Source organism: Mastigoproctus giganteus, chromosome 5 (genome assembly GCF_048544385.1).
Source record: "Mastigoproctus giganteus isolate SK-2022 chromosome 5, ASM4854438v1, whole genome shotgun sequence".
In the NCBI taxonomy this organism is placed as follows: Eukaryota; Metazoa; Arthropoda; class Arachnida; order Uropygi; family Thelyphonidae; genus Mastigoproctus; species Mastigoproctus giganteus.
Genome location: NC_143579.1, coordinates 233,392,964 through 233,405,531, shown reverse-complemented (window position 1 = coordinate 233,405,531; position 12,568 = coordinate 233,392,964). Strand labels below are relative to the sequence as shown.

General features: G+C 35.2%; 1 protein-coding gene across 1 annotated transcript in view; it reads left to right on the top strand.

Annotated features, from left to right (window-relative positions):
* The window catches only part of LOC150086283 (transmembrane emp24 domain-containing protein 5-like), a 39,622-nt gene extending 29,616 nt beyond the window's left edge, over positions 1-10,006 (top strand). The window contains exon 4 of the mRNA XM_090374847.1: positions 9,770-10,006. Coding sequence (XP_090230973.1) covers positions 9,770-10,006 — 237 coding nt within the window. The remainder of the gene's footprint in view (positions 1-9,769) is intronic.
* Positions 10,007-12,568: the final 2,562 nt, after the last annotated feature.

Sequence of the window (12,568 nt, the reverse complement as noted above, 5' to 3'; positions counted from 1 at the left end):
TAGGAATGAAGAAGATTCTGAAAATGTATTTATGTGATTTATATCAGTGAAGGGGAAACACATTTCACCATAATAACGTGAAAACCAACACAATTCCAGCTATCGATATAATCGCAAATGCAATTAGATGGAGTTTACTACCAGTTTATAACAGATTCCACTAGCAGAAACGAAACTGGAAATTGTTTTTATTGTTTTATGGTAGTAACCCCCAGAAATGTGCTTTAGTAAAATGTGGGGTGTTAATAATGTATCTCGGCCTTTACGGTGTTGTTTATTCAGTTGCTACATGCGCTCAGCTTTGTTTATGTGTATCAAGCGTGCCTCCTCGTTTTGTAATTGCGCTTTATTCCCTAAAAATTAGTAAAATATTTAAAAGGTGTGAAAAGGAAGCGTCCTGGTGAAGACACTGCATATTCAGAGAGAAAAATAAAAGCAAAACATCGATAAACAGAGGCGGACTGGATCAAAAATTCATACCTGGGAAAATTTATAGTGGCCTCATACTACGGTTTATGGCCAAAATCACACCGGCCTCCGGCCCACCGGGGTTTCCCCGGTAAATCTTATGCCCAGTCCGCCACTGTCGATAGAGAAAAAAATATGAAATTGTGAAACGCTTTGAGCAAAATGAAAGACCATGTGATATTGCACGTGCTACAGACCTAAATGAGGCAACTCCAAGAATTACAAAGAATGCAGAGAAAATAAAAACAACTTTTATAGTAGGAACAACTCAAAGTGTAATTAAAATCCATTAGATTAAGACACAAGAATTGGAAGGGATGGAACGGCTGTCATCTGTTTGGATAGAAAATCAAACAAAAAACAAGTTTGCTTACGATAGAAGCAAAAGCATTAGCAATATTTTATTACGTAATAGTCGTAATAAAATACGTAAGCATTTTATTACGACTATTTTATTTAATATAATAAATTTTTTACGAATAAAATACGTATTTTATTCGTAAAAAATACTAAAACTACTTTATTATAATATAATAAATAATAAAAAATATTTATTTTTTATTATATTATAATAAAAAATATATTATATTTTTTATTATAATATAATACAAGAGAAATACGCTGTACAAGAGAAATATAATAAAAAATATATTATATTTTTTATTACGTATTTTAATCGTTATAAAATATGTAAGTATTTTATAACGATTAAAATTACCCGATTATTTATTGTGTTTGGTAATGTTTTGGTTCCAAATGTGTGTTCAATCATGGAAGGTCGGCACCTAACCCCACTTTTCCCATAGGGCCTGTTGTTTATATTGCACGATTTTGCATTGCACAAGGGTTTCTAGGAACACAACTATCGTGCTATACGAGGACAGACTGTATAGGTATAGGTATGTTGAGGGTCTGACGGCTCCGGGGAATTCTCCCATCTCCGCGTATGTTCTTTGTATCGAGTGACAGTACCCTGTCTATGCCAGAGGTTTAAAAATAATGTATGGGTCATGTGGTATGTAGTTTGTTGTGCCCATTGTTCATCCGGCCTGTTGGCCGCCGGGCCCCCAGTGGGACCCGGCGTTACCATACCTAGTGACGGGGACGCCGGCCGGGTGTACCAAGAGACTAATTATACTCTGGCAGGTCCTGCCACTTACTTTCCTGGGATTTCGGTGACGAGGACCTAAAATAAAGGTTGGAGTTATCGGTTTAAGTAAAATTGCATTTAGAAAGCGCTGCGTGGGGTTTTACGCTGAAAGAACTATTTCTAGAGAGCCTAAAAGGTCAGGCAAAATTTGATGTGATTTAAATTTGGACATGTGGGGCAGTCGCTGTACAAGAGAAAGTGTTGGGAGGGGAGGGTGAAGACTGGGGGGATGAAATAGGAAGAAGAGGGGTCGGATAGAGAGGTGACCCCCATTTTCAGTGGGGCATGCCCACCCTTTTTTTTCCACACCAATTTTAATTGGTGTGGAAAAAATATATATATATATATTTATATATATATATATATATATATATATATTTATATATATATATATATATATATATATATTTTTTCCAAATTTTGCAGCTCTATCTCATTTCATTTTTACCATCTCTGCCAGCAGTGTAGCCAGTGAGAAGAGATTCTTCTGTAGCTGCATTTCTAATCCAATAAAGAATACAGCTGAACCCAAAAACTGTTGATGATTGTCCTCTTTCTGCATAGCAAAAATGTGTAATTTCATTATATCTTGTTCTTTTTTTTAATTTTTTGTATTATATACAATAAAAATATTAATATCATTGGTGATCAAGTTTTGCATAGTTATTGATGTGTAAAAATTTTAAGGTAAATTTTCTTAATATGCCAGTTTTTTTTTTTTAGTTGTGGGTTGGCATCTGGGTACAAACAATATAAGTTGGGTTTGGATGTGGTTCCAGTTACTGTGGGTACAGGCTTAATACAGTGGACTTGCACAGGACTCTAGCTGTTCAGCTACAACAGCCATTAGATTATGTGGCTGAGATGTTTCATATTTATGCACTATATTGTAAAGTGTTCCCTGTAAGTTATGCAATGGCAGTTGAAAAAAGAAGTGTTTTAGTTAAAGTGAAAGGGAATTATTAATTCATGAGAAATAATAATAAATACATAAATTTGCATACCCTGGGAGCTCAGATGTACAAGTAGACCATACAAATAAAAATTGAAAGATAAAGATAACTTCCATATGATATAAAATTCTTAAAAATCTATTACTAGCTCTACACATTGATGGGTATGTTTTCTAGGGCCAGCACTCATCAGTATGCAAGTAGAATAATACTAACCATTTCTGTGCATATTACACCAGTTTAATTTATGTCTAATAATAATGGTAATAGCATACATATGGGAAATTATATATAGATCATCAATTATTATTAAATATATCCTATCATTAATATCCAGACACCTGCATATCTACAAATAACTTTTATTTAAGGAAAACTAATAATGTGTGCTGAAACCTTTAGCCTTTATGACAACCTCTAGTCTATGCGGAACACTACCCACTAGTTTTTTTTTTTTTAGCATTAGTAAAGGCATATAATGCAAGAAAGCAAGCTTATACGGCATCAGCCAAAAAATAAATAAATATATCTTCTCAGTTCACCCGTCCACTCGCTCCAAATGTTTGTCTAGTTCTGCTTTGAATCTATTTAAGCTATCAACTTCTCTGCAACGACAGATGAAAGTTTGTTTCAGCAATCAACCACCTGCTGGCTACAGGCAAACTTCTGCACATTTTATGTGTCCTTCGATATTTTCTGTCATTCAGCCTTCAAAGTGGCGTCCAGTTCATCTCCCTTTTTGAGAAATCTCCCCTCACAAACACCCAAAATGAGGAGGAATTCATTCCAGAGGTACTCTATGGACTTGAGGTCAACTCTAGTCTGGCCAGTCCAACTTTTTGATGCTCATGTCCTCAAACCAGGCTGTCACAGTGCAAGCAGTATGACATGGAGTGTTTTAATGCTGGTACAGGTGTGAGCTTTCTCTGACATGCTGCCATGATGTAGGTAATGCATTATTGTTAGGACATCTAGATTGACCTCAGCATTCATGGTTTTGTTAAAAACAACCAATGGTCCCAGGCCAGACCACAAAAAAACAGCCCCAGACCATAATGCTGCCACCACCAAACTTCATCAGGTTGATACAGTTCAGTAGGTGGCTTTCTCCATGCATCCACCACACCCATGCATGATTGTCAGACTGGTAGAATATGTACGCTGACTTATAACTCAATAAGCACAGCTTTCCATCAGTCTGTGTTTTAAGAAATGCGGGTATTACACTAAGCTATATGGCATCTGGCATATAACTTAATGTAGTGTGGTGTAGCATGCTACACCAAGCTGTAGCATTAGTTGGGGAGATTAGTGGCTTGTGGACAGTTGCACAACTGTGGTAACTCATATCATATAGCATACTGGTACTGATATGTTTTCAGATCATCTCGCTGTGTGTATGTGTGTGTGTGCGTGCGTGTGCGCACGTGCACTGCAACACCAAGCTGCATTCTGAGCAGATGACTCTTTGCACTAGTCTTCTTCTATCTTCTATTTCTAGTTGTAGCTGCCAATGCGCCATTAAAAACTAAATCAATCAATCTTCTATTTGTCGACCAGGCAACCTTTTCTACCATTTAAATGTCACATACTACAGACCGATTGCATATGTAATGTTCTATTATTATTTTGCACTGGAAGTCTCTTAACTCCGTTGATTGTAGTATCTTGCATTCCCTGTCATACTACTGTCTCCTCGAAGGTCTGTGAACATATTTATATGTGTCTGACATGTGCTTGGGTAGGAATTGACCAGCTGTCAACAGACAGGTATCTGGATATTAATGGTAGGACAGTGTATGAACTGAACAATTACATATGGAGAGGGAGAATGTTTTCATCATTTACTGGTATAAAGTGGCTGGCCCGAGAACAAAAATAAAAATGGAAAAATATTAATAAACACACGCACGCATGCACGCACGCGCGCGTGCGTGCGTGCGTGCACGTACATATTAATCAGTGACCATTTTACAAATTGTGTACATATTTCAAACCAGCTGCTATGTGAATACCTTTTCACTCTCTGTTGGGGGGGGGGGGAAGGGCTGCACTCCCAAACAGCTGCTTCCAAGGAGATCACAACTAATGGAGGCTGCATCTGCCCTGGGCCTCAGTCCTCAAGGTTCACACTTGAGTATTTGCTACTACCACCAGGATCTACACTAATAGTGGCTCCTCCTGGAGCCACTGCTAGTGCAGATCTCTTATTGTATTGTTAGCTATGTCGTAATTTTTGTGGGAAAACTGGAAAATTAAGTTCACTGTGTTTTTTTTTTTTTTTTTTCCCCTAGGTATTTTATTGGCATTTATTGTTTTTCCCAACCCCTTGTTTTCTGTGGGATTTTTTGTCTTGTCCAACACCTTCCACACACTGCTATCTCACAGAGATCAAATAAATCACTTTGTGAGCACATCAGGTGGGTCTCAAGGCCTGTCAAACTGAAAAAGGCTGAGACATAACTATAGTGTTTATCATATGGTAGTTAACATGTTAAATGTGCAGTTAACATGTTAGTTAACATGTTAAATGTGCATTTATACATCATAAATGGAATGTGCAGAAATTTTGTCCTCATGGCATAAGATTCTTAAGGTGTCTTGTCTATGTATAAAAATAAAGTTTTCTGGTATACTGAAAGAACAATTGCCATTGAACTCAAATGGAGTTTTTCCTAATCTTGTAGCACACCAAGGTGCTGGGGGATACACACACACAGAGTTTGGGAACCACTGAGGTCTACCCTCTCAATGACACATTGCCATTACCATATACAGTGCTACATGTTTATGTGTCACTTATCTCTCTATAGATTTTTGTGTTTTTGAAGAACATTTATATTTTTCCTGGATATATTTTGAAGTTCTTTTTGAAGATTATGTTTTTTGCCATAAAAATTAAATGTGTGATCTCGGAGGATAGTTATAATTTTGTGGGAATGTATATATTTGTTTTATCACCATCATCCTAACTGTTTTTCTTATTGTATTGTCAACTGTATCATAAATTTTGTAAGAAAATGGGAAAATTAAGTACTGTTTCTATTTTTACTTTTCAGGTAATTTATTGGCATTTATTGTTTTTCCCCAACCCCTTGTTTTCTGTGGGAACTTTATCTTGCTAACTATGGTTTTGCTAAATGCTGTTCTTCTCAGGAATGGACTTTCCATGATTGGTAGGGATTACTGCAGGCTTTTAAATGTTCTTAAATTACTTTTTTTGCAGTAATTTCCTTTTAAATCTTCTGACTCGAAGCAAATTTATAAAATCAGCAAGTGCAGTGCCTTTTGAATATCATTCACTTTGTGATTAAAAAAAACAAATAAATAATTCAAAATCATTCACTTTTTCATGGCATTTTAATATTCCATCTGTTATGAGCACAACTTTGAAAAATCTATTTTTTTATATTGGAAATACATATTTTCAATTAATTTTTTAAAAATACCACCCTATTTGATGCATTGTACATATATCCTTTTTTAAAACATTTTTTAACACCTGCATTTGGGCATTATGTTCTCTGTTGATGAGTGAAACTTGAAAGAAACAAAATTAGAAACACTTTCACACCTCAGTGACTGGATTTCACAGAGATACTGCAGCTGAAACAATATCTGATGCTGGCAAGCATTCCCAATCACATGCTTCAGATTAAAGATTGTGCTAGCCTGTATCTTTTTTTTTGGATGCCACAGATGTCAGTTCTTATATGCAAGAACTGACTTTATGAAGCTAAACAAAAACTTTTTTTTTTTTTTTTTTCATGGCTAAGCTTCTTTAGCAAAATAATTAATGATAAATCAAAAGTAAAACCACTAATGCTGGAATACTAAAATTCACATTGAAATCCCTTTAATAGACATTTTTATTTTCAAATTTATGTTTCTTGGGTGTATGAAATACACCAAAGTGACTGCTGCTGGGTTAATTTTCACTAAACAGCAACCCCAGAGCAACGTATCAACTCTGTGGTACTACACTGACAGTACAGTAAAGGACCCCATTCAAAAAGAGAATGCAAGTGGGGTCGTATATAGTATTAGTGACAGTGGTAGAGAATGAAAAGGACCTGGGGGTAATTGTGCACTGCTCAGAGAACTTCAGATATGAAGTTCTCTGAGCAGTGCAGATGGGCTGCAAGAGTAGCTCATGGTGTCTTATCAATGATATACAGGAATTTTTCTAGCAGGGATAGGGAGGTGATTATTCCCTTGTATAAGGCAATGGTCAGGCTGCACCTTGAGTACTGTATACAGGTCTGGAGGCCTCATTTCAAGAAGGATGTAGAGCTGCTGGAACGAGTACAGAGAAGGGCAACAAGGTTAGTGAACGGAACGAAGGGTTGCTCTTACGAAGAAAGGCTTAAGTTTTGCAAATTACAGTGCCTGGAGACTAGGCACCGGCGAGGTGATCTGATAGAGGTGTACGAAGCCTTGTTTGGTTTGAGCATGCTCAGTGCTGATGGGATACTGCCTCTTGCTTAGAATAATCACCTGAGAGGGTATAAATTCAAATTGAGGAAAGACAGATGTAGGATAGATGTGCAGAAATTTGCCTTTAGCCAGCGGGTAGTTGGTTGGTGGAACAGACTTCCATCCCTTGTTGTGGAAGTTGATAGCCTAAATAAATTTAAGGCTCAGCTGGACAGGTATTTCGAACGAATGGAGGGGTTTTTTTTTTTTTTTTTTTTTGGTTGATGCTGCATAAGCTTGCTTTCTTGCATCATATGCCTCTACTAATGCTAATGCTAATTTCCTTTTTAAACTATCATAAATGTTTCCCTCTGGCATTGCCCTAATCATGGCAGTAAACTTTCACTTTCCATTTTACTAATGTGATCAAAATTTAAGACAGCATGGGATCATTCTGTTTTCTTCGTTAGATCATTATGACCTTTATCTGTGTATTTGTCTAACTTTCTGATTAGCTATCATCAAAGGGAAAATGATTTCTTCCTAAATTAAACATCTCATATTATTGATACTTTGAGATGTTACAAAAATTTACTATCCTTATTGTAGTTTTAAATGTTTTTCACCAACCTTATGTAGAAATAAAACACAAAGAAAACGAAAACTGGAATCTTGATAACTATGTATTTATAATAAATAATATTTGCCTGTATTTACAATAAATTATATTTAACTTTACAACTAAAATATATGAAATATACATATAAAATATACATTAAAATATACTGGGTTAAGAACAATAAAATACATTAAAATATACTAAATTAAAAGCGATAAAACCATAGCTTTCGAAGGCTCCTGCCTTCTTCTTCAGCGGTATTTTCTTTGTTCTGCGGTGCGTCTTTAAATACCAGCAGGTTCACGGTACTCATCACGTGTTTCATTCCCACGTGTTCCGTTCTCTTGTGTTATGGAATCGGAAGTGGCTCGAGAGTGGGTCATGTGGAACCGTTCATCCCTTCGGAGGATAGTAGCCTCAAAGAGGGGATGGATCCGCAAACTCTCAAGCCACTCGCGGTCCCAGAACTTATTCGCCCGATCGGTGATGATAGCCTCGTCCGGGGAGATCTGGTGCTGCTTCTCCCAAAAATGCTCGGCCACGGCGGACTTACCATAGTCCGCACTTCTTATTGCCTTAGTGTGCTCCCCCAGACGGTCTTTGAGACGGCGTTTTGTTTCCCCTACATAACACTCCCCACAATCCGGGCATCTAATACTATATACGACCCCACTTGCATTCTCTTTTTGAATGGGGTCCTTTACTTGTGACACGATTGTATGCAGCCTCCGCCCCGGAAGCTGCACACAACGCGTCTGATAATTTCTTAGTATTCTAGTTATATGATCGGTTAGACCCGGATAGTAGGGAATATATGCAGTGGATACTGGCGTAAAAGATTCGCCTCTCCTCTGATTTCCTTTAATATATTTTTCTATAATCCTCTGGGGGTAGCCACATTTTGTAAGATCCGTCGTGACGCGTTCATACTCTACCTTAGGAAGGTAGGGTATGAACTCTACCTTAGGAAGGTAGAGTACTCTAATTCATACTCTACCTTAGGAAGGTAGAGTATGAACGCGTCACGACGGATCTTACAAAATGTGGCTACCCCCAGAGGATTATAGAAAAATATATTAAAGGAAATCAGAGGAGAGACGAATCTTTTACGCCAGTATCCACTGCATATATTCCCTACTATCCGGGTCTAACCGATCATATAACTAGAATACTAAGAAATTATCAGACGCGTTGTGTGCAGCTTCCGGGGCGGAGGCTGCATACAATCGTGTCACAAGTAAAGGACCCCATTCAAAAAGAGAATGCAAGTGGGGTCGTATATAGTATTAGATGCCCGGATTGTGGGGAGTGTTATGTAGGGGAAACAAAACGCCATCTCAAAGACCGTCTGGGGGAGCACACTAAGGCAATAAGAAGTGCGGACTATGGTAAGTCCGCCGTGGCCGAGCATTTTTGGGAGAAGCAGCATCAGATCTCCCCGGACGAGGCTATCATCACCGATCGGGCGAATAAGTTCTGGGACTGCGAGTGGCTTGAGAGTTTGCGGATCCATCCCCTCTTTGAGGCTACTATCCTCCGAAGGGATGAACGGTTCCACATGACCCACTCTCGAGCCACTTCCGATTCCATAACACAAGAGAACGGAACACGTGGGAATGAAACACGTGATGAGTACCGTGAACCTGCTGGTATTTAAAGACGCACCGCAGAACAAAGAAAATACCGCTGAAGAAGAAGGCAGGAGCCTTCGAAAGCTATGGTTTTATCGCTTTTAATTTAGTATATTTTAATGTATTTTATTGTTCTTAACCCAGTATATTTTAATGTATATTTTATATGTATATTTCATATATTTTAGTTGTAAAGTTAAATATAATTTATTGTAAATACAGGCAAATATTATTTATTATAAATACATAGTTATCAAGATTCCAGTTTTCGTTTTCTTTGTGTTTTATTTCTACTTAAGATTGGTGAAAAACATTTAAAACTACAATATGAATATACCTAACCTCAGAGGCCTGTTTGAAGAATTTACTATCCTTAATTTTTTATAACTGATATGTATAAAGAGAAATTACAAATATAGAGTGCATTTGATTTTGCCAGTTTGTAAATAGTAAAACTGATAATACAGTTTGAGTTTTTTTTTTTTTATTTATCTATTAATCATGGTAAAATATTTTATTCTTTTCTTAATAGGCTGCAGCTGGCAAGGTTAGGGAACACTTGAATCGTGTGAAACACTTTCAGGATACTATGCGAGCTTTAGAAGCCCGTGACAGAAATATCCAGGAACGCAACTTCACTCGTGTTAATACTTTTTCCTCCTTAACTACTGTCATGCTGATGTTGTTGGGATCTTTACAGGTGTTCATGATAAAGAGCCTCTTTGAAAAAAAGAGCAAGTTGTATAAGCTTTTTAAACTGTTGTCTTAATTTTTGGAAAACAAAAACATAGTTGATTTTTAATATATTCCATTTATGATCTCTTTGCATAAAATCTATCAGCTGTTCTTGCTGTTCCAGGAAGGAATTTTTTATTCAGAAATTTTTTTCACCTAGCACATTTTTGAATTCACTTGATTGACACCTGTTTTTATGCACTTTGCAAATATATATCTATATTTGAATCTAGTGTGTTTGAGAAATGGTAGTAGATAAGTTTTTTTATTGAATGTCACAAACCCTTCTTAGGTTGCTTTTGTAATAATCTAACATTTATTTTTGTAATGCTTGACTCGATTCCTGTTGATTACTTTACTGTGGCTGCTTATTAGAGAAGCCATTTTAAAGTAATATATTTAAATTAAATTCAACTCATAGTGTGAGAAATAATAATAGATTTCTTATTAAAATCAACTAAATTTTTAACCAAAGGGGAATATTAATAAAAGTCAATTAAAAATTAATGGTATATATATGTAAAGAAGCTAAAAAAAATTTAATGAGTAAATAGACAGTACTTTTAGCTCTAGCTATACAATTATATAACTGTCATTAAACAAAATACATTAATGATAACTGCCGACACCTCTGCCATCCAGACTATCCCTTTCTAATTTCCACTTCTAATTTTAAGAGGTGAGCACTGGTAAATAAGCCTTTGCTAAAAAAAATGAATGAGTAAATAGACAGTACTTTAAGCTATAGTGATACAATTATATAATTAATTAACATTTAAATATATTCAAAATGTAAAACCGTATTTTTAGTCAACTCCTGTACACAAATTGTGTAACACCTGATATGTTGTATATTATAGTTAAAGGGATGACTAAATTTTCAATAACATATCTAGAAAAATGGCCATTATGAATGTGTGTATATATAAATAGCATAACGTAATTTATAATTAATTACTTGGTTACCCTCTTTTATTTTTGAATATGCCAGTAAAATATATTGGCTGGCTTTAATCGATAGCAGTTTGTTACGATTCCTACTTGGAAAGGAAAGGTAATTTGAAATCTGTATATACGTCAAAATCACTTGATATTTTGACATTTATAGACACTTCCATAAATAATAATAAAAAAAAAGACACTTTTTTTTTATTATTATTTATGGAAGGTGTATCACTACATGACAAAGAACAGGTATTAAAAGTTTTCTGGGCTTACTCATGTATTATTTATATATTTGAAAAATTATTTATCTAGCATGGGCCCAGGTAACTTGCAATTCATGGTCAGTATGCAGTTTGTGTCAAATTTTTCTGCATCTCCAACCTTGCTGGTTTCTTTCTCACCCCTTCATTTCTTCAATTCCTTTTTGCACATAGCATCATGGTAAACTGATGCAGCCAATCTAATCAAAGCATGCTTTCCACACCTGGTACGGTTGTAAAAAAAGTTTTATTTTTGGTGTAAGTAGTTCTGTTATTTCTTGTTTTTACTGAGGCTTACTCTTGGCTTGTAGTAGGCCACCTTTTTAAACCTTTTACAGGTTTTAAAAGGTGGGCTGTTGGTGCTAAAATTGTTATTATCAAATATTGAATTAAATTATCTTCTGTGTGTAATTTTTGTATATAACATGACCATGCTGTATATTTGTGATATTTTTGAGTGAGAATTCAAAAAAGGATGAGAAAAGGCATTCAGGAATGTTATGTTTATGTTACCATTTGGTGTTGATGAAAGCACAGTAGTTGCAGAATTTAAGTTGTAGATAATTGTTTTAAAATTAATTTTTTAAAAGATAAAACTGGATTTAATAAATAGACACATTGGAGAATCAAAATTAAGACTTGAGAAAATTTTCAATTTTCTCAAGTCTTAATTAGTACTTTTTCGGTAATGCTGAGTTTTCCATCCCTCCACAATGAAATATTCTTTAAGGATGTATTAAGTGCTGAAATTTGTTGATAGAAGTTAATTTGGAAAATCGGTATCTACAAAAGTTGTTGATATTAATGAATTAAATCAACACAATGACTAGACAATTCCTCTTTAACCTGAGATTGGTCACTCTCCTTAAACTATTAAAATCATGTTGGTGTGAATTTTAATATTGGCCAATAGTTTTTTTAGCTTTGGCCCACACCATTAAATATATATTTTTTATATTGGAAAAATATAGTCATAAGGAAATCCATGTTGCTATACAAAATGTGCTATGCATGCACTCATGTAAGTTTCCTCTAGTTTTGGTTTCAGCTTCAATTTTGCTTGCTCAGCAATACTGTGTTGGAAGTTAAAATAGCTGATTTTTTTTTTTTTTTTTTTAGACAAAAAAAATCCAGTTTTTTTTATCTAATTTTTTTTCTAAATATTTATAATTTATATCTAAATATTTATAATTTATTCTTATTATTCAGTATAGTGTGGGGGTGGGGTTTTATTTATATGTTTATTATTATTTTTTTTTGTTTATATTATTACTATAGTATTTATTATTATTTATATTCTTAAAAATCCCCACTTTGCATCTGACTAGTTATCTCACAGAAGAATTCCGGTTCTGTGGGAGTTCCTATATTAGTGCACTCCTCCTTTGGAT